The sequence below is a fragment of the Temnothorax curvispinosus genome, unplaced genomic scaffold (assembly GCF_003070985.1).
Source record: "Temnothorax curvispinosus isolate PA1 unplaced genomic scaffold, ASM307098v1 QBEX01013447.1, whole genome shotgun sequence".
Classification (NCBI taxonomy): Eukaryota; Metazoa; Arthropoda; class Insecta; order Hymenoptera; family Formicidae; genus Temnothorax; species Temnothorax curvispinosus.
In genome coordinates, this window is record NW_020223227.1 from 62,111 (window position 1) to 85,290 (window position 23,180).

General features: G+C 44.3%; 1 protein-coding gene across 1 annotated transcript; it reads right to left on the reverse strand.

The window, feature by feature from the left end:
• Window positions 1–15,875: 15,875 nt before the first annotated feature.
• Window positions 15,876–19,068, reverse strand: LOC112463587 (protein sister of odd and bowel-like). Its single transcript, XM_025030053.1, has 2 exons — window positions 17,738–19,068; window positions 15,876–16,678 (listed from the first exon to the last, which is right to left on the reverse strand). The coding sequence occupies exons 1-2, from the start codon at window positions 18,748–18,750 to the stop codon at window positions 16,333–16,335; spliced, it is 1,359 nt and encodes a 452-aa protein (XP_024885821.1). The 5' UTR covers window positions 18,751–19,068; the 3' UTR covers window positions 15,876–16,332.
• Between the last annotated feature and the right edge of the window lie 4,112 nt (window positions 19,069–23,180).

Sequence of the window (23,180 nt, forward strand, 5' to 3'; positions counted from 1 at the left end):
CTCCTTTCCCCCCGCTCCTTCCTCGTTCCCGGCCGTCCCTGCTGCTCCGCGCGACCGGGATCTTCTTACGCTCCGGCTTCTCTCGCATGCAGATGCTAACTCGCGTGTACATACGTATGTATGTACGTACGTACGCATGAGCGCGAGGCAGCACAAGGCGAGAGAGAGCAAGGCGGAAAGATAGGGAAAGAAAAGGAGAGCCGGCACACCGAGGGAGAATCACGCGTGCAATTATCCTACGCGTGCGTGGGCGACCCCTTCCCACCTCCCGCCCCCTTTGCCCTCCCCCTCGTCTTCTTCCATCCGCTCCTCCCTCGCCACCCCCGCCGCCCCCGTCGGCGTCCACCTTCTAGTCTCTTGTCTCGCACGATTTTCATCTATCTTCCTCCCTCGGAGGCGACGTTCCAGTCGGAACGTCGAACGATCCCCCCTCCCCACCTTCCCCACGGTCGTCGTTGCATAATCAGAATTTTCTTCGCTCAAATGACCCCTGATCTCCCCTCGGCTTCGGAAGATCCCACAGATGACGACCGTGGCGCGAATGCCTTTCCACCACCACTATCGTCGCGAAATGGTAGCGTGTAAAAAATAGCAACCCCGATATTTGGCCGTACGCCGCGCGTCGTATAATTTAATCCCGAAGGTTTTGTAACAGTTAATGTTCAGTCTCGCGTTCGTAAAACGTACGTGGACCAGACTCTCGTATTATGTCGAAGTAACGGGAACGGAGGAATATACATACACTATAAGGCGAGAAACCGAATTAATTATACAATGTGCAGCAGATGGACGAAAGTGCCCGAAGACGTCGCGCCTAAATTGATTTTGTCAGCCTGCTATCGGCAACGCTATCAAAACTCTTACATCAAAGTACTTTTAAAAGTTGTTAAATATTAATAGACGCGTATCTTAATTTTAAATTCTAGCGAATCCGTTTTTATTGAAATCGAGTGTCGGGGGAGTCTCAGGTTAGGTAATAGGTCGGGCCCCGGGGCCCACGTCAAAGTTGTATCTCTTCCGAATTTTATTTAAATCTCATTACGACTATCCCGATTAATTATCACTTAATTTTATCCGATACGCCCGGGCAGTGATGTACGCGCGGTTATAAAAAGCGCCGCGCGTTCGAGTTCTATTACTGATGGTCGACGACACACCGAGGAACGCGCGTCGCCCAAGGCGGTTTCGCGCAATGTGCGCGATGTCAGACGTAGCCGTGGAGTCCTCCCTGTAATTAACGTATCGACTACGTGTGGGATACGTGCGAGTAATCGTAATGACGGCTACGTTCGGTCCGCGTTCGCGCCGCGCCGCGCCGGTTCACGGCGGTTCCCATCCCGGCGCGGTGACCCACTTTTTGGCAGCTCGGATCAAGGCGTGCAATTTCCCCGATGTAAAAAACAATCGTGCACGGCGCGGGCATGATTAATGGCGAAGCTATCGTAGCCCGTGCACCGAGCAAAACGAACGGTAATTGATTCCGCGAACCGTTGCCGTTGTATTTTTACATCGCGTCATGGGAAATACTATTTTTGAATTCGAACAGCTCGCGAAATAAGAGAGAGATGATCCCTTATAATGAAAATAGAAGATCAGTTGTTGTTATATAAAACATTCTGTATCGTATCACATATTTCATAATTCATAATATTGCTCGTGAAAGAATAAATATAAATCTGGTATTAAATCAATAATTTATTTAAAACAAAACGCATTTTGCATGCGATAATAGGTAACAAGATTTTCATATCGAGTGGTTTTCACTTCCACGAAGATTTAATTTAAGACTTGTTTGACGAAGAGATTTAATGCCAGTAGTTAATTGTAGGGAAGAATATAATCAAATTTCGTGGCTAAGGAAATATTGCTTCCGAGAGAGCCTGTCCTAATCCACGGTGATGCGTAATGCCACGGCATGCTGCTCAGCTCGGGGGATTATTCATGCGCGTCCTCCCGAGCTCTTCATTATCGGAATTGGCCGGGCGATTTCCGAGGCGATACGAACAAAGCGCGCATTCTTCTTACCTGTAGACAGTTTAGACCATACGCCACGGAATCCCGAAAGAAGTCGGAGGTGTCAAGACGAATTGGATACACGGGTGGAGCCGTGCGCGAGGCTCGTCGGGTCAATTAACCGAGTCGTGAGATATATTAGCCACCCTGCGGTCCATTCGGCGCGCATCCCGACACTTTATTTACGAGGGGTTACCCCGCCGAGTCTAACACGGAGGGGGTGAGGGGAGGGAGGAGGGAGTACGCTCGACGCCGCTGCAATCTCGGCCAATCTCGGATCTCCACGCTTCCGGAAGCTGTCCGTATCCCATGAGTCCCGACAGCGTGTTCCACCGGCCGGCGAAAGACACAGCAACACACTATCCCGAGTGGTCTCGAGTGGATCCTGATTTCCGTGGTTGACAGGCGTGTCCGTTCCCCGAGAATAACAGACACGACGGTCAGGGCGAAACGCGTCAATGAGAGATTTCGCCTCGAGATACGAATCGCAGGCCGCGGTTGTCGCATGATTGATCAATTCTCTCGGAGCCGTCGGAAGACGTCCGCGCTTCCTGCTAATTATTGGTAAATCTTTGTCTCGATATATCTAACAATGAAATGTTGCTTTAAACGTTAGAAATCCTATTTTTTAGAATTATAGAATAGTGAGATTATAATATTAATAATCAAGTTTCTTCATTAACTTAGGAATGAAGGAACTTTTCACTTTACCTATAACAAAAGCTTAAGAAAGAAGCTGAGTAACTTATTGCTTTTAATACGAGAAGCAAAACAGGCAATCTGATTGTGAGTTAAAAATAATTGAGAAATTAAAAGTAAGATTTATTCGATAAAATGAACGTGATAAAAAAGGAAGAGTTCTGCGATAATCCTTCGATAATTTTACATTATCAAATAATCATTATCAAAAATAATTAATCTGAATCGTAACGACAACGCGGTTATTATTAGCGTGATATCAGTGCTAAACAAAAATGTACGCAATGTAATAAGTTCAAAGTCAGACTTTAATTGATATTGGAAAGCAAGATTTGTTCAATATAAAGAAATGTAATATAAAAAAATGTTTCTGTGATAATTCTCCGATAATTATATATCATCAGATATTATCGCAATCGCGAATGTTATTAACGGCAACGTTGGTCGTAATATCAGCGCTAAACGGATGCCACCGTGATACGCGCCGTCGCGCGTCGTGTAAACGTGGCATACGGTATTACTTTGTCGTCGATCGAAACAACCGACGGAGATACCGATAGAGATAAGATACCCCCGATGCCTCGGATGCTTTACTCATCCTTCGCATCTCTACGGAGTCTCGCTCGATGCCAGCTCGTGCCGGAGAGCACCGGAGAGGAGCCTCTTAAGAAGGGTGAGAAGTGTCACCAGGTTTTATGCCGCATAGGGGGCCACGGCCCGGGAGGGAGGGGGAAGGGGGACCTAACGCCGATGAAAGAAGGAAGACGAAATGATCGTGAGAGGATAAGGGGAACGCGGGAGGGGTGGCGCGAGGGAGATAGAGAGAGAGAGGGAAGGAGGGAGATCTCTCAATGGAGATAGGCCTACGATGGTCCCGACGGAACTTTTGGCTGTCGTGCGAAGGTTTCGTGAGAGTAATTTGTCGTGCGACCACCTCCGGGAATGTTTAAATGAATTACTCGGGGTGGGCCCCGAGAGAGACCACGAGCCTTCGGGAACTTTTATCGGCGCGACATCTTGTATGAGAATGCGGGCCCAACAGGAATAAGAGGCAAACCGAAACCACGGCGGGTAGGAGAGAAAGGAAGGACCTCTTTCTCGAGAGGAGGCGAGACGGCCGGAGTCGACTTACCTCCCAGTTGGTTTATTGCTCAATCCGCGTTCACGGCTAATGGATTCGTCTTCGGGGCCGATGCATGCGTACCTACGACACGAATCGGCCAGCACCTGCATCGTTCCACAGTCTCGTTCCTTCTCTTCCGTCTCTTTCACGCTCGGTCTTACCTAGCTCTTTGCGTTTATCCGTCATGCGATGTTTCTACTCTACCCCTCGTAACGTTCTGCAGCATTTGTGATTTAATATGTCCGACTACGAGGATTCGATATCAATATATCAATCACAGAAATAGAAATAAAGTATGTGTCGATTACAATGTCTACTAAATCCAGACATATGTCTTTGATATAAATACAAACGTTTGCAATTTTTGAGATTATTCTGTTTACGTATTATACCTAAATTTTTTGTTTTATTCTTTGTACATGTCTTTTGCAAGCATTCCTTTCACAAGCATTCCTATCGCATTAACACCTCTTAATTATCATGTAAAACTCTGTAGCTATAATCGTTTAAAGCTGCTATAAAGGAAAACACAAAATGTTCGCAAACCTTCTACAAAATTTCTATCGAATTATTAGCGATCCGAGACGACGGGGTATTCCCAACTTGTAACTTGAAATTATCAAATTTTCGAACTTTTGTTCGTAAAAAATAAAATTAATAAGATAATATACGTACAATACGATATATGCACAAGAAAAAATGAAACAAAATATTAAACAAAAAATAGTTTCAGCGGAATACTTCTCAAGATCGTCGAATATCGCGATCTCCCGCTCTTCGCAGAATTGAATATCTTTGCCTGCTAAATTTACATTATCGTTGGCGCGGATTTTCAGGGATTCACTGAACAACGATGGAGATCGCGGCGGTCGACTCGCAATACCGGTGGATGGTTTCTCAAGGTGCGGATGTCGCGAATCATCATTGCGATAACGGATGGCCATCGTGCCGTTTACAACGAGTGGCCGAGGATCGCGTACCTACCTACCTGTACGTGTTACCTATATGCAGTAAAGTTTATCTCGCGACTCGGCCACCGACCACCATGGGTTTTACCTGCAGCTCTCTATACCTGCCCGTGTTTATATGCACCTAACACCCGGGGGACGACCGGAGAGATAGGGCGAGTGAGAGAGAACGAGGCGGGTGAGAGAGGGATCGCGGGCAGATAGAGCACGAGCCGGTACCACACCTTCTTCCACGGATGAGTAGAATTCAGCTCGCGGTTAGCACCAGTGGACCAGTCAATGATTTACCCAATTTTACGATTCCCGAACGGCCCGTACGGCCCGAGTCACCGCGATTTTGGTCTAAGAATCGTCTTTAAACGGAAACGTTCCCGGCGCGAGGCAGAAAAGTAAAAGAGAATAAATTTCCTCGACCCGACGGCGATTAATGTCTACGGTAGCTATTGATATTTCTACCGATGCGGAGGAAAGAAATAAAGGACGTGGGTATACCTCGTCGCGTCTGCATTCCTGCATTGGACGGAAGCCAATGCAGATGTGATTCATGCTCTGATGCTCCTAGACAAAATACATGGCGATAAAATTCTGAGCATTTCGTTATCAAGAAACAATAAAAGGCGAATCACAAATTAAGCTGGAAAACGAATTCGATAAAAAATTTTACTGTAGTAAATTCGGACGGGTAATAAAAAGACAGTGTATATAATTTCATGTAACATCCGCTTTTCAATTCTATATGTATTTGATTTTACTCATTATAATTACTATAACAATACCGCGCGCAAATAAGAAGAATATTTTAATTTTTCGATACAATTATCGGATATGTGCCAAATATTTTCACAAATTAAACGGTCACGAGCGAATGGTATAGCCAATTTTCTTTACGATTGTCCATCGTAAGAGGAAGCCGTTTATGTGACTTTCATACGATTATCCATCGCGTGTACGCGATATTGCTGACGAATGGAGGAAGAAACATATCGAACCGGTTCGTAACTAAAATAGAGGATGATTTCTCCTCTCTGTCCCTTTTTCCTCCCCCTTTTCTCTCTCTTTCTCTCTATCTCTTTCTCAGACTGATTTCTTCTCGTTCCTCTGCAATGTATGTAACGGTGGTGGTACGTTCGCCGTGCGGTGTTGTGACGACGCGACTGGTACCTATATGGTAATAATGTGACATGGATGTCGGTCGCGCGTCGTCGGCTCGCACCAGGAGGCCTTATCTTACGTTGAAGGGGGCCCCCATCCACAGGGGCCCCCTGTGAAGCCTATGCAGAGAGGGCCTCGAGTCTGGCACGCGGCACACCCCCGTATACGCGGCGCTCGACTCCGCGGGATTCCTGCGGGATTCTTCCACCGTTCCCTTTCGCCTGCCCTCATCTTCCTACGGCGCCGTCTCCGCGCTTCGTTGCCGACTACTTTTTGCCGAGATGGATCAACACCAGAAATTGGAGAGCTCAGCCATAATTTCTTCTCTGAGAATATGTAAAAGTAAATTCTTATATTGCAAGGATCAGATTTAGATTTATTTCTTCAAGTTTTAAAAGTCTTCGGTTATGATGGTTATTGTGTTAAATCCTTCAATTAATACTTGTTGATATCATCTCGATAAGTACCTTTATCATATGGCTTTAAAGATTGGTTTAAAAGAAGGTGATAAAAATTTATTTCTTTGAGAATCATTTAATTAATTGTGTCTAAATTAATAACGAAGATATCTGCACAAGAACCCTCTTCTTTATATCTTCTGTCACGTAATCACCAACCACGTCACTATCATTCTTATTCACATTTCGTTAGTTAGAATTTTCTTAATATAATATTTAATTACAATAATCGCGAAACATATAGTGACATTTGAATAGTTCATGCTCCGATTCGATAAGATCGGAAAATGCCCTATACCCGCGCACAGCTGCAGCTACACCCGCTTGCGCTCCGAGGGAGGCTCGCACCCCCTTTCCTCTGCTGTACCCTCGAGACGGTCCGGGACCGCCATTAAGAGACACGGATATTTCATCTGCGCAGTCATCGCATATTTCGATTTCTTCCCTGTCATCCAGCCGGCTCGTACGGGTGCTTTCAAAGGGCCCCGAGCTCGGGCCTTGTACATTGTGCGTATATGTAGACGTCGGTATCTCGCCATTCTCCCATTCGGGCATTGAGCTCGACGTTTTTCTTCGGCACCTTGTTTCAAAACCCTTTTCGTAGCACGAGTACGGCCACGGTATTGTCGCGTTGATTAACGTTTCCGTAAATGCAAGCGATACATAGTTCATCAATGTAGATCGTGCGTTCGCGCTCGTATAATTTGTACATAGAAATAGTTCATGCTGTAACACGTTACGCCATATATAATGATAGATCACCATTTCCGAACAATACAATTGAAAAAGAATAGAAATTTGAATAAGCAATTTGGATTGTCACTGGAAGTTGAACAATTATGATATGATACGTTTGGCATATAATATTTATATTCGTATCATAGAATATTATTTCATAAGACCAATAGATGATGTTTTAATTAAGTTGAGAAAAAAACCGTTTATTCTGAAACAATAAGATAATTAATAGAGTAGTACTTTTTCTTCTCTTTGTATTCGCCGATCGTTAACATTCTCCGGTCTCGATAAACCTATCTTCCTTAAAATTCTTCGGTGAATTTGATCGTGACAAGTTTTGGAATCTGTAAAAAGGACAATCTCGGATGTAAGAAATAAAGGGAGAAGAGAGATCAAGTTTCACGAGGTTCTTAAGTCGATCCGAGCGCTATTCTAGACACTGGTATTTTCGAGAAACGATACAGCCATACGAGCTTACTATGTCACCTTCACGTTTTATATATATCTTCACACTTCAGTCTTTATTATAAACCAGCTATCGTAGTAAATGAAAGCAGCGATTGTTTTTAATAGAATTTCGTATTAAATAATTCAATCTCTTAACTTGGGACTTAAATATTATCGACAATTTATCAAAAACGAATTAATATAAACTAGCATACAAATTCTTTCAAAAAAAAAAACATTGAGTTATTTAATTATCGAGTTTCAAGCCTCTATAAGCAAAAATGTACTGACGCTCGCATAGTTATTTTTTTGGAAAAAAAAAGATTAGAAATTATATTTTAATATCCTCGCATATTTTGCTCTTTTTCAATTTGCATTGTTTTGCATCAAGAATTCTCAATCAGGATGAATTTAACAAATAATTCTGAGGGAACTAGCGCGCGGTCATTTTTCCTTTAAGCTCTACACGATCTACCGAGGAGGATTATATACGACGGAGATGTGGCTTGCATGCGTTACATACATTACTTGAAATGATCTGTAATTGAAGCGTATGTAACCCAGAAATGTACCTTAGATGTACTCCTCGCGGAGTCGTTCGGCGGCGGCGACGTCGAAGGCGGCTTCGACTAAGTCGTCGATCTGACATCTAACGAGTAAACTCGCCTCGCTTACCACGGGCCAGGAAGAGGGGCGCCAACGCGGAATTTATTCAACAGGTTTACGAAGTGACGATGCGGTGAAACATCCATAATGATGGCTCGTGGTCTCTCTTTCTTGGGCCAGTTGGCCTCTCGCCGGTCGATTATAATATAAATAAGAATTTATCGGTGCCTCGCGGGCGTTAGGTTAAAAGGTTTACGTTTATTAATTTCGCTAATCCTCCCCTGAATGCGCAGCTGCGCGTACGAAAAGGAGGAAAAAAAAAGAGAAGAAGAAGAAGAAGTAAACGCCACGTAAAATGCGGCGTTGGCTCGTGCGCCGCGCTCTCGCCGTCTCCTTCCTTCGCGGATAACTTCTTCTTCCCCAGCTCCTCGCGTCTACATTCATTCTCCTCTCGCTCTTTTCTCTATCTTCATCATTCACTGTTTATGGGATATTAGTGCCGCCCGCCGGTAACGCGATGAAAAATAAAATAGGAGTGTACGACGGTATGGCTTGAACCGTTGTGCGTTTAAGGAGCGAACGGGAAGCGACGAGACCTCGAAGCAACGATCTCGTCATATATTTATCCTTAAAATATACGATGTAGCTTTATAAAACTCTGTAGAATTATCAAATCTAATTGTAGAATATTATCGGAAACTCAGATACTGAGAAAAAAAATATTTTAATCCAAAAAATATTTATTAGGTGGCTCCTAATAGCATATTTACTTACTTTTTACACATATTTATTTAGAATTAGATATTTTTATTTAGATATAAATATGCTATTAGGAGCCACCTAATAAATATTTTTTTTTATTAAAATATTTTTTTTCTCAGTGCATGGATCATCGGTTTCGAACAATTAGTTTTTGAACATAATTATTTTATGATACACATTGTACTTTATATGTGTAAAGACATGACATATCTTTACACATACCATATCTTTATAGACATAACATATCTTTTATATTAATTGTTTCTGAGATAGAGAGAGTGTGACTTACACTACCGTTTCATCCAAAGACTAAATTCATCAAGTAGCGCGACCACAGGGATAGAAAGTCAATATTCAACGTCGGAGGTTCTTAAGCCAAGAATTTTCGGAAAGCGTGGGTGTTGCGCGCTTTAATTAATAAAGGCATATACTCCCGGCCGCGAGATAGAGCCTCGAGATGAATCAGACCTGTAAATTATTGGCTGGCGTTATCTGAACGCGCTATTGGGTACTCAGGTACCTGCTCTCATCCACACGCCCCGAAGCATTCACACGTAAAATTACGTTATCTCCACGTTTCTTGGGAGGCGAAAGATACGTCCCGAGTACTCGGGTACTCCGGTACAGGTAGATAGATCGTCGTACGGGTACGTAGACGCGCGCGTAAAACGATCGAGGGAACCGGCAGGATCGCATAAACTCTCGAGATTTAAGCGCCGCGAGGGCTCTCCGACGAGGAAACCATCTTCCACTTCGACCACCACGAACATGCTCTTAGCCGCTCTGACTATGTTTAACAATGTTTCACTCAAAGGTGAGTCAAACGCCACGTTCTAGCTTAATGGCGTGCGGATGAGGTCGAGAATAATTCGCTCGGAAATTAATATCCGTAGATTTTAATAGGAGTATAACCGAGCGCTCGTTTCGTTGTTATCTTTAGAAAATATACAATATTCTTAGAAATTGAAATATATTGATAACTTTAATTCTCATACTCTCTTTTAATACGTTTAGTATTGAAGAAGAATGTGGTCGTTATATTATATAAGACAAATATTTAAAGTAGTAGAATTTGTTTAAAAAAAGAACTTCAAGAAGAGATGTCATAATTGTCCAGTATGTATAAATATTTAAGATGAGTATATTTTTTTTTATATATTAGAAATCATAATTATGTATATTTCTTATATAATATGTCAGACAAATTTATAATTTGTGTTAAAATTGTTAAGAGGAATTTAAATTTTATTTTTTATGTAAAAGAGTAATCTTAATATAATGATATATTATTCTCTTCTTTCATTCTTTCTCTCTTTCTCTCTCTCTTTCTTTTGGTTTTACATGACATAATTTCTGTCAAAAGATATAACAGTAGGCTATACTAATAATACCATGACTCATTTGTGTAAAAGTAATACGACAATCCGTATATCTTATCTTTCGTGCGAAAAGGTACAAATATCTTACGCGTGTTAATCTCTAAAAAGGTTTCAAACCAGAAAAGATTACATTCCAATCCTATTAGAATCCCTTTTATCCGAATAGGTTTATCAGCTGAGATAAACATTAGCTCTACGGATTATCTTGAGCATTTTCATTTTATGATCTTCCTAATGTATAAAAAACCTACAAAGTACTTTTAAATCTGCAACTAGCGATTCGCTCTCGCTTCGTCATGGTCTACACGGAACTTGGCAAAAGGCGACAAACAAAGGCCGAGAGAAGTCGAGAGCAACCGCAAGCTGTAACATATTGCGAGAGATCGCATATACGAGCAACCATGATCTGCCATGCTTTGGACGTAATTTCTGAATGCATCTAGACGAACGTCTTGACGACGGTTGCGCGTGCCATCCTTGTGGCCAGCCGCAAGAATAAAGTTTCGAGCGATAGTCTGATCGAGGACGAGAACTTTGAAAGGAACCACCGTGGCAATTTTAATAAATAATGTCCTCACCGATTTGCAGTTTCATCGAGTAAAATACATATAATATACTCAACCGCTGTTTTAGATTACTATAATCCGATTGTTTTGTTCCGTCACAGCGGAAAGAGTACAAGAAAAATTTGGATTAAATCTAACTAAATATTCAGACAAAATTTTCGGATTTTGTTGAAGCACAGATTCCGCCTAAAGTAAAATAAAGATAATTGGGCCCCTCCCCCTTGCATTTTATATTCCGCTTATTTTTATCAGTTTAATAAAGCGAAAATCATTTCTTGAGTACGTTAAAAGATAACAATTTTCGAATTAAATAGAGAAGTATTCATTTTGCAATTCAACACGCAACTGTTTCATAATTCATATTTCACAATAGTGCTTCTGCATACCACCAAAGTGTAGTGTCGGCCACTTTCTTTGCTCCCTCTTTTATCCCCGAAAACTGCATGATTTTTAAAACGTCCCCCTGATTTCTAAACGGTTCAAGATATACATAAAAGGATTAGGTACATCGAAGATCAATCGTAGGAAGAAAAGTGTCCGTCGGTCTATCCAGGCATGCGAGAGTCCATCGTGCGTGCGGCGCGCACGGTACATCGTCGGGGACGAAGGATACAAGGGTAGAAGAGGAGACGGGGAGGAACCCGGCCGGTGAGAAGAAAAGAGAGAGGGAGAGAGAGAAAGAGAAGGTTGAGCTCGAGCCTGAAATGCGTGGGCGAGTGTGAGCTTGTGTCGCGCGAGTCACCACTCTCGGTTGCCCCGAGCGTCCCGCCGTCCGTCATCCTGTCCGCCCGTCCGTATTTCGTAGCGCACGCACACGCGCCCGTCGCACGCGTGCACGTACACGGCCATGCGCGCGTGCTTGCGCGCGTGCACGCACGGCTCATCGCGCATCAGCGTTCCGCCAATCACGCGCGGCGCGGGCCCCGGCCGCGCAAATGAGCCGCGCTTTTTGGCCAGTCAAAGTGTCACACATGGCCGACGGCCGTATATCGCGATTTACGTGTTTGTTTCCTGTACGTACGTTGACGTTGTTTTACAATCAGGAGACTTCAGGCACGGGTGCTTTTAACGTCGGTACTTTCTGTTGCTCAAAAAACAGCAACTATGACGTTGCAATTGAAAGTATTGTACTCGTAAGATCGTTCACGATTCGACTATGCCAATTATAAAGCCTTATTGTATTCACGAAACTAGAAATTAGAGAAAGAGAAATCTCGGTCGAAAGAACTCGATCAATTGATTAATTGCATTGATCAATTGGTCGAATTGTTAATTAAATGTGATTTGTCAATTCTTTCTCCGTCCCAGATCTCGGAGCGATTTGTAGCATATCGTACGTGAACACAAGGCTTAACAAAGTATATTCGATATTAGATCTAGATCGCAAAATAATCTTCTTACATTTTACTTAGCACCTCGCGATTTTGAGTTTAATGCCAGTTACCCTAATAACGCGGTAAAAAAACGATTCAAGTCACGTTGAGAGCCGAGAGTGATAACCGGCGCGACGCGACGCAGCGGAGGCCGCGTGGTCGCGCGTCAGTGCGTTCACCGCCGCGCCACGCCGGCACGTTATAAATGCCCGTGGCGCGGCTGTTAAGCGATACACGCCTGCGGTATCGCGGGTGGCCCCCGCCTTTCGCGCAACCATTCGCCGATCGTATAGTATCGGTAAGTACAACTTCGTTCTCTCCCGCGTATGGAGATGTTAATACCCCGGTGCGTATGACCTCTTCTTTCGCAAAAAGCTCACGCATACTGGCGCACGTGCCGGCCGACGCGCTTCGTGCACGGCGGATCTCGCGACTGGGTCGATCCTCTTTCGATACACGCGATCGCGCGGCACGGCACGGCGCGAGTTGATGATGACGATATCTCTCGCCGAGCGGGTATAAATTTACGATTTACGCGGGACGCTCGATTTCAATTTGCATAAGTAGTAAATACTTGCCGGGATTGAGTTACGCAACGAGTAGCACAAACCCCGTTTCGGCTGCGCAAACGCCTGAAAATTATTCGTGGGAGAGGGGGATGAGAATATCACATTGTGCAACGTGAAGCCCCCGGGATTAATGACCGCGGCTATAAGGATCGGCGGTTCTTTTTATGATAATCGCGGATGAAATCGATATAACTGGTACTACGCAGTCGTAATAATGTAATCGTTTTACTGCTGGATCGTTTTTCGGAAAAATCATCGAAGCCAACGTGGGATAATCGCTTCTTGTTGCTACGGAAAATATTCCCATGTTATTGCGTTATAATACCTAAATTTCTCTTTAATTTATTAGTCATATAATGTTGTTATGGCATTTAGAGATTTAACATCTGAGAACAAAATATAAAGAACTGACAATAATTTAATTCATATTTAATAAAAATCCATTTTTTAATTCAACACTAAAAAAAGTTAGTAGTACCTAGATAGTAAAACGTTAATTATTTGTCAGTTTCTAAATAAAATTGCAAGAAATATAATAATTTGGTGTGGCACCAATATAAAGAATCAGACATCGTAAGGTTGTGGCATTTTTTCGGTCGCGCCGCGATACAAACAAACCGAAACGGTAAACGGCGGATCAATCACATTGTACAAATTGTCAGCAGCGCGTAACATTGCGGAGCCTAATCTTCACGATCAAATTTATCCGCAAGATGGAAAGCGACGGGGCAACGTGTGAGGGGAAAGAAAATGAAATAGCGCGGCACGATCGCGTTATCGACGCTTCGTCGACTCCTTAAATCAGCGAAGGTAGGTAGGCAGACCGAGGGGTGAAGCGTGTAAGTGGGAATGGATGAGAGAATACTCCTTTCCTTTCCTTTTCCCCCTCGGTTCCTTTCTTTTTTTCTCTCCGCTCTGTGACGAAGAGGGGACACGCGCATGCAGATCACGTCGGTTGTAGCCAAGTGATAGCGTATCTGTGGGCGGCGCGTGCGTGTGGTCCTTCTATGTCCCCTCGGTTCCCCTCCTTACTCTCGGTTCCTTCCTCGCTTCCACCATACTTGAAGATATCCTTTTCTCCATTCCGAATCATCGCGAGAGCGCTACATCCACTTAACAATCACCCCCGCTTGTAATTTTGCACGTCAGCTTGTCGATATAATAAATAATTGGCCGGGAAAGTCCGGCGATTGCTTCCATCCTCATTATGATACGATCGTTTTAATTAGAAATGTGTGTCGTCCAGGCTGACAGTTCATATCTGTAAGGTAATCATAAACTCGCCCACGTAGCCACTCTATATCGTATCGTATAACCGTTAAATTCTGTAATCTTCTCCGGCGCGATATTTTTCTTGGATAACGAAAAAGGTGATATGATGATATATCATCTGTGCGCAAATTATTATGCGGACGCTTTTGAAATAATTTCTGTTAATCGTTTATGGATGCGTAATAATTGGCCTGGAGCAAACGTGATTTTCGATAATGTAAGATTTCACAGAATTCACACAGATTTTAGGACATGCATAAAATGATATACTTTATTTGACCTGGTATAAGTATCGCGATATTTTTTTATCTTTGGCACGATTCTAATAAAATATTGTGTGCGTCCAAGGCTTCCTTCATTTTGCTTCAAATTAGACTCATTCTTGATAATATTGACTCCGTTTATCTTTATTGTCATTTTCGACGCGTCAAATATGGCCTTTATACGCGCGCAAGTTAAGAGGGGACCCCGCAGGGTCAAGTGTGATGGTTACTATCGAGGTTTCTGATGGCGCGACGCAGAAGTCTTCGAGTTTCTGCCAGCGCGCGGGACTAAACGATACTTCGAACGAACGTGACACAAAGACTCCCATCGAGAAGTCATTCCGGTCGCTTCCAGCATCCAGAACCTCGCTGTCCCCGGCGGCGCGGCGCGGCACGGCGCGGCGTCTCCCGCGCGCTTCTCTCCTCTTCGTCTTCGTAACTCCCATATGTATATCCCCGTCGCCGTAAACACGATTTTGCCAACACGGGGTTTTGCGGTAAAACGACGGGCCGTAATTCGCGGTAAAACGTCCGCCGGTAAGAATTTATGAAAGCTCGCCCGGGAGTCCGGGTTTACGTGCGCATATACACGGGCGAGAGCGTTAGCCGCGTACACGCGGCTCCATTCGAGACGACGCGACGAGCGGCAGTCGACCGGTCGCACAGGATTCTCCTTATCGACGCGAAGGAGGCCCGTCTTTGGACACTATCGAGATCCGAAATAGCGTCGTTGGGGCCCACCTCTCTTCCACCCTTCCCGGCACCCTTGGAGAAAAGAAACGTAACTCTAGACGTATCGCGGTGTCATGTCCTGCGCACCTGGCGGCCCCGTTCTTTGTAACACAATACACGCGTTTCGTCCTCCTGCTCCTCCTCCTCTTTAACTTCTCCTCTGCTTACCGTACTCTTTTGTCTCTTCTTCTCTCCGGCCCGTCATCAGCTTATACCTAGCCTGGATATGTGGAACGGATAAAAAAGGAGGAGGCAAAAATCCTGGTTTAATACCAGGGGGATTGGAATTTTCGGTCGAGCTGACGTACTCCCTCGGCGAACCTGTTTAAGTGAACACTCCATAACGTCTGATATATCTAGGAGTCGCACACATGAGGATTTAGACAGTTAAAATATTTCGCGACTACAAGCAGAGAGGACTGTTTTGCGTGTAATAAATTAAACGTCTGTCGCACGCTGGTGCTTCTGAGAAGCTAAAAAATTTTTGAGGAATTAAATGAAACCGATGCTATTAATAAACAAATCTGATGATATTTTCCGCCCAAATTAATTTTTTATATATTTTTTGCGTTAAATTTTTATTCGGAAGTCTTGAATAAAAACGTTTTACTTATATAGGAACCGGAATATTTCCAATTAGATCTAATTTGATTTGTCTATCATTTTGCTGCGCAAGAGGCGAGGGAGGTTGAGTAAGGGTGCAGACGACTGTGAGTTAAAAAATAATAATAAATGTTTATTTTACACATGTGAACGACACAGAACACAACGGACACGTACAGTAGGTACACCGTTTAAAAATGGAGACAACTACATCTTATTCAAGAGAGAAGAAGGTACCTACTGCGTATCGCATACATAAAATTACAGATCTAAACATGCACGAATCCGTATAATTCTTATCGTGATGTACATAACAATGATTACGCTCTAAACGTTAACGATGATAGATAGTGCAGGCAGATAGATACGATGTGAGTCGGGGACTCAATAGGCGCAAGAGATCCAAATCCTGACCGTACCAGTAGACCACGGATCGTGGCTCAAATACGACGCGATCGAATCGACCGTCGGAGTCGATCGCACGTTGAAGTCAAGACTGCGGTGTTATAATAAATGGATGTCGATCCGCGCATAGTTGGACGAAAGCGCGCGTGATACAAACAAGATTTTGTCCGGATGATCGAAAGGAAGAGAATCGATATCCATGCATTAAGACGTCTCCTGAAGAACAATGGTGCTCGAGCCGGAAACCGGTATCACCGATGGCGGTGGCGACGACGGTACTCCCAGATTGTGAGTCAACGAGTGTCTCCTCAGATCACAATTTCTGCGAAAAACCTTGCCGCAGGAGGCGCAATGATAAGGCTTGATATCCGTGTGCGTAAGAAGATGAGTTTTCAGATTGCTCCTCTGATTGAAACTCCTGGCACAGACGGGACATTTGTGCGGCGACTCCTCCATATGTAAAATTTTGTGGACAGCCAGTGTCCTGCTCTGGCAAAATCCTTTGCCGCACTCGGCGCATTTAAACGGTTTCTCTTTGCTGTGTATATACCTGCAATATATAAAAAAAGCTTCCAGTTTGAATCTTACGTTTAAATTTCTTTTGAAACTACCTGCTCAAACGTGTCTGTTTCTTTTTTATGTAAAAGTGCGTAAAACCATAATTTGTAAAATTATAGTCGCGCGACGAGATATATACGTAATGTTCGACACTAAAAAAAATGAAAGGAGAGAAAAATAAAATAATCATCGAGTAATATATTATTAACTTAATTAACATTATTATCAAATAAGGACCGCAATTATTGCAACGGTAAATATATGAATGAATGAATGGATCATGACACGTTGACCATTAAATATAATATACACGTCATTCAATCATCGTTGTAATTACGCGAGGTGAAAAAGGCGTACCATGAATTTGTCCGTTCGTAAATCGTACGACGCTTGTAATTAATGGCGACGCGATAAAGAGATAAATACGCGCGGTCTCTAAATCTTCCATCACGAAGGGAATGAATTCGGTAAATAATCCTAACCATCATCAAAGCTTTTTGTGCACTTAACGTTTAAATCAATTTTCTGCGTAACGTATCATTACAACGCTTATCTCTCTTGCATGTTATAAATAAATTCTACTAAAATGATTATTTTAATCATGTGCGATCGAAAATATTACAACGGCGTAACTTGAAACTTATTGTTAATAATTCAAAATATAAATTACATTCACTCATAAACGCATGCTAATGTGCACATCCCCTTCATAATACAAGCATCTATGTATATTGTATAAATGTAGTGAAAAATTAACGGTATAAAAAGTATTATAAATTAAAATATAATTTCGAACAAAAAGAGTAATGTTCATAATTCCATATTTTTATTATGCATTAATTATAATTACCGTTTTATCAACTTTGAAACGAACTTTAAACCGAAAACTCATAATTTACATAATGAATTCAATTAATGTTCTCTATTTAATCAATTAAGTTACTTCAGACACTTAACAGGTAAAACCTGCGCGTGTACCTAATGCTTTCATAAAGAAAGATCTAATCGGAAGACTAACGTCTCCCAGATGACTAGGGCCTATTCACGTTACCTGTGATCTCTGAGATGATCCTGCCGTCGGAAGGCTTTGCCACATATATCGCACGAGTACGGCCGCTCGTCGGTATGCGTCCTCTCGTGGATCAACAGATTGTAGCTCTTCGTGAATTGCCGGCTGCAGAACTTACAAATGAACTGTTTCTTGGGTCGGGACGTACGGCAAGTTCTTGGTACACTCGAGTCGATCGCGATCGAAGCGTGTTGCACGGACGAGGAGGAGGACGACGAGGTGGACGAGGTCGAGGAGCAACCCGAGGAACTCGACGACGCGAAAGACGTCGGAGCCGTCAAAGACGATGATCGCGAGACCGTCGTCACCGACGTACTCGCGCGATTCCCTTCGGATATTCGCCGTAGAAGCAGCTCGTGGTTCGCGGTAGAGGAGCTCGTTCCGGACGTCTCGCTCAGCAGGACTTCCTCCTCCTCCGTGAGCAGCGCCAGGTCCTCTTCGGTATCGGTCACGAACTCCAACCGTGCCTCGTCGTCCTCGCTTATCGCCGAAGCGGCCGATCGGAGCAGCTGATCCGCCGTTAGGTGGTCATTCTTGATGGCTGTCGGACTCAGGGCCACGTCGACATTCGTGTTCAACGACGAACATCTCTGATTACCAGCGACGGTCGCGGTAGCGCCCGCGGTCTGCGCGACACCGGAAGTCGCGCCGCTCGCATGAAGACGATGAAGCGTCAAGTACGTCTCCAGGGCCTGCAGATTAAACGCCGCCGCGGCGGCGTGTCCCGGCGGCAGGAGCGCCGCCCGCTGCAGGGCAGAGAGGAGGGCACCCTGAAGCCGCAGGGCGACACTCTGCAGCGCCAAATTGGGCAATTCGGAGGCCGTAGCGAGACCGGTGATATCGATCTCGCGCGAGTCCGCGGCGACCGTGACCGACGAGGTCGACGACGAAGACGAAGTGGACGGCACCATTACGAGGGTCCGTTGTTCCTGCTCCGGTTCCTGATGCTGTTCTTCCTCCTGCTGCGGTTGCTGCTGCTGCTGCTGTTGCTGCATCCTCCACCGTCGTTTGAATCGTCCCGGATTATCCTCTGGAACGCGCACCTGCCGTGTTTCGCCGGTATCATTGGCAAGGCGATCGGAAATTCCTGATTTGTCCTGACCGTTCCTGATGAGTATTGTAACTGTGGATGCGCGCCGGTGTTCCTCCCGGTATCCCGGTAGTCTCCCGTGTGATTCACCCTTGCACGACGCTGCCGAGCTCGGTCACACGTTCACATGTTCTTGCCGATCGATTGTCAGTTCCCAAAACTGATTGTTCCTTTAGGCACGGAGCTCGAACGCGAAAACGGGAAAGAGAATACACACACACGATGCTGGCGGTGCGAAGGCACCCCGAAGACTGCTCCTACCTGCCGCTGCTGGGTACTGCTGGTGGAGCCACCTGGTGGCAGGTATCCGAGTCAAAATGGGCCTGTCCGCGGGGAACGGGCCCCGGATTCAGGAGAGAGAGCCGTGCCACAGCTGGCCCGCGCGATCGCCGGCCGTTTCGACGATGCGGGCCCGACCGCATGTCCGTGGGGCCGCACGATCTGACGTGGGCCGCTGCGGCTTGCGTGCCGCGACGGCGAGTGTACACTCGGGGACGCACGCGCGCGTGTGTGCGGGGGGAATCCGGAAACGTGAATTGTGATCGCGATCGCGATCGCTTTCGCGGGTCAACAGCTGTTTAACCCGCGTGTATTTCCTTCGCGAAACGCGCGCCTCTTTTGCATTCGGAGGACAAATATGCGGCGAACATTTTCATTTGTATATCATTAGAGATGAGATGAGATAGAGATGAGCACGGCTAAAAAGAGAGAGAGAGTAATGTGCCACATATATTAAAAAATGATTCGTGTAATAAACATCATTGATATAGATCAATGCATTCAATCTTGGTATTAAACTCATAGCCTATATCATAGTGCTTTTAGGCATTGGTTGATTATGAAAATTACAATATTTTTATATATACTACCTGAAAAGTATTGTACCTCTAAATATGTGTTTTAATATTCTTAATTTTATTCTTAATTTACATTTCAGATAATAGATACAAACGAATTCGAAGTATCAGCTATAAGTAGAATCATTTTCTTTTCTGAATAAAAATGATCACATTTTAAGCAAAATATGATGAACGAGATCACACGAAAAACAATCTGATGCTTTTCATGCTGTACTTTTTCTGTGTGTGTGGAAAATAATTTTTTTTAATCAACAAATTATGATCAATTTGTGAATATGTTTTATATATAAACTGATTTATTTTTATAACGGTTAACGTTTATAAATCAATTCTTGAACGCATCTTTTACATGAACAATGTTTATGAATTCCGAGAATGTATTATCAAATGTTTATGGAAGAAATTGGGTAGATCGTTCCATGCGTTTCCAAAAATTTTGAATCTAATATAAACGAACGGTCTGTGTATGCAGTTAACTTAAGTTTATAATATCCCAATGGACGTCGTGTGGAAATGAGGTAAAACTGAGTGAATAGTGATGCCGCGCCGAAAAAAAAGGCATCTCTCCCGCGGTACCGCGCCCGTGTGCCGCGGGTTCGTTCCGACTCGACTCAACTCGGACTCTCGGCAAAGCCGCAACAATTTACGACGGCAATTAATGCGCGCGAGTAAGCCGTGTATAGCGCCTATAGTTAGCTGCCTCTTCAGTGTCGGAGCGCACCGAAAGCGAGGGAGAAAGAGAGACATTCCGTACACGCGCTCTCGTGCGCGCACATGAGACAAGAAAAAAAGGGCGAGTAACCGGGCAAGAAGAAGAGAGAAGGAGAGGTAGGATGAGAAAGAGGGGGAGGGAGAGTACGATGGAGTACGATATAGAAGGAGAGGTCCCTCAAGGAAAGGCGAAAGAGAGACGATTGGAGTGGAAAAGGGTGCGGTAAGGGAAGGCGAGAGGAAAGAGAGGAAAAGAGAGCGAGAGAGAAAGAGAGAGAAAAGAGCGCGGTCAAGAGAGAAGAGAGGCGAACCGAGGCATCGGGCAGACTAAATAATATTATAGGTGGTGTTCTCACGGTCCCGGGACGCCCGCGGGCCAACTCGTCACCCCTCTCCCCGTACGGCCCCTCTCCCTCGCCTTATTCTCTCCTCCCGCTCTCTCCCTGGCCGCCTCTTACTCCCCCGCGCGTAAGCTTCGCCCACGCTGGGCCCTCACGGAGGGCCCCACGGAGTCGTTTGAGTCCCGCCGGTGGAACGGAGAGGATCCGACCAAACGATGCCGGACGCAGACGAGGACGCACGAAGGGGTCAGAGGTCACCTCGCGCTCGCTGACCGTCACCGTGGACGCGGTTCCTTCTCTCCTTCTCTCTCCGCTCCTCCCCCTTCTCTTTTTTCCTCCTCGGCGTCTCTACGTCGAAGAGGGCCCCCGCACTCTTTCCCCCCCCCCCCCCCCCGCGCGCGCGCGTTCATCTTTTACTCCCCTTTCGTAACTTCGATGCCCTCAAGTCCGACTTTCCTCCCGTTCCCTCCTCTCCCCTTCCTCCCTCTTCTCTTCCTCCTTTGCCCCCCTCGCGTCTTCACGTCTCGCTCTCTTCTCTCTTCGGTGAAGTCCTTCTCCGCGAAAGTTGACAGGCTCTACCCAGTTAATCAAGTAGCAAGTTAATTGCCCGGCTAGAGCATAATACACGGCCGCGATATATACGCGGCACTTTATTTGGACATGTTGACGTGTAACGCGCTGCTTTCCGAACCAAGTTCTATGTCAGGTAAAGCGGATACGTCACAACGATCTGCGCTCGTATCTCACGCCGTGTTTCATTGTGTTTCACCGTGTCACAACGTATTAACATGCGCGAGTCACAGCGTAGTAATGTCAACGCACTCACGATTGTACGTGCTTTCGAAACGACGAGTATCGAAGTAGAATCTTCTCACACGGCAAGCGTATCGAACGTTGCGTTGCCTCATCGTTGTCATGAAACTTTATGCTCGAAATTTTGACATCCGACATCGTCCTTCCGTGTAATCGTCCTTTCATCTAGTTGTCGAACATCATAGTAGACGTGAGATATTTATCATTATGAGATTATTCTTATATGTATCAAATTCAAAAGTTATTACGTTCCCACAGAGACTATAATAAGGACTTATCTGAAGAAATGAAATAAATACGTTTTAATTTTTTACTATAGAAAAAAATATCTGTTTTCTGCACATTCATGTGCTTAAAGAAGAACAGTGTAAGGCTATTGCATCCGCAGTCAAGCGTATTATTGCGAACAATTCGACAATGCTTAGAATCTATCAATCGATTTTATATGTCAGGAAATCTTCTCGTCTGTGCTCTTTAACTCCTGGAGGCAAAAGGTTATAAGTGCTGTTCAACGTCGATAAATAAAGTAACGCGGCGTGACATGAGAAATTCCTCGCGATCGGCGACCTGCGTTGAATCGAAAAGAAAGGGCCCGAATCACTGTCCTCGAGTCGATTCTAACGTGCTTAACACACTTAACGATGACACGAGCGAGGCACGTGTACGCGAGCATTGTGGAAAGTATTGTACTTCGAACGAGACAAAACTTATGAAATCGACAGTGCGCGTTCAATAATGAATATTATCTCTTTTTGAAATTGTCTTTAACTTTTCTAAATTGATATATTATTACGTTCTTAATAATATTTGAAACAAAATATTTTGGATCCCTTTTATTAAGAATGATATAAGTCAATTGCAATCATATCAACTGTAAAATTCACGGAAAATCATGAAATAACATAATTTGATTGTTCATATCTCTTTTCCCACATATTTTATACTTGTATGACGTAACAATCGTTGAAAAAAGCTGTTTCAAATGTGTGCCGTCTTAGCGGAACGATTCGGTTCTCTTCGGTTAGCAGGCACCATCCACCGCCATTCAATTTGCTCTTGTTTCCTCAATGCGGCGAAGCGCAGAGGGAGGCCGCGACATCCCGCCGCGTAGATAATTAGATCGCTACTAAGCACCTCCACTTTCACGCATCTTCACCTCCGCGATTGCGTACATCCCGGGCACTTGTTTCTCTCCTTGTTTTCCGCTTCTCATCCTCCTTGGATACGAGTTCTCGCCCCGTTTGTTTCTCTACATGCGCGTTCACGGCGTGATACAACCGGCCTTCCCCCCCTCGACGTGATAAAGGAAAGCACGCATCGTTACGTTTGACCATGCGATTGCAATAATCACTCTTTTTGCATAGTTTCTTCTCTCGTGCTCTGATTTCTCTTAAAAAACGATATTTATATAACTTTATTTGCTTATTTTGTACAATTATGTGCATTAAACTATTATATTGCTTAATTAATATATTAATATTGATTAACAAAGCGAAATTAATGTAAAATTCAACATAATGAAACAGATTAATTAAGTAGACAATATAATTGGTGTCTTTATCTTTTTTTTAGTTAATGCAAAAATCATTAGTTTCTTTGGAATGTTTCGT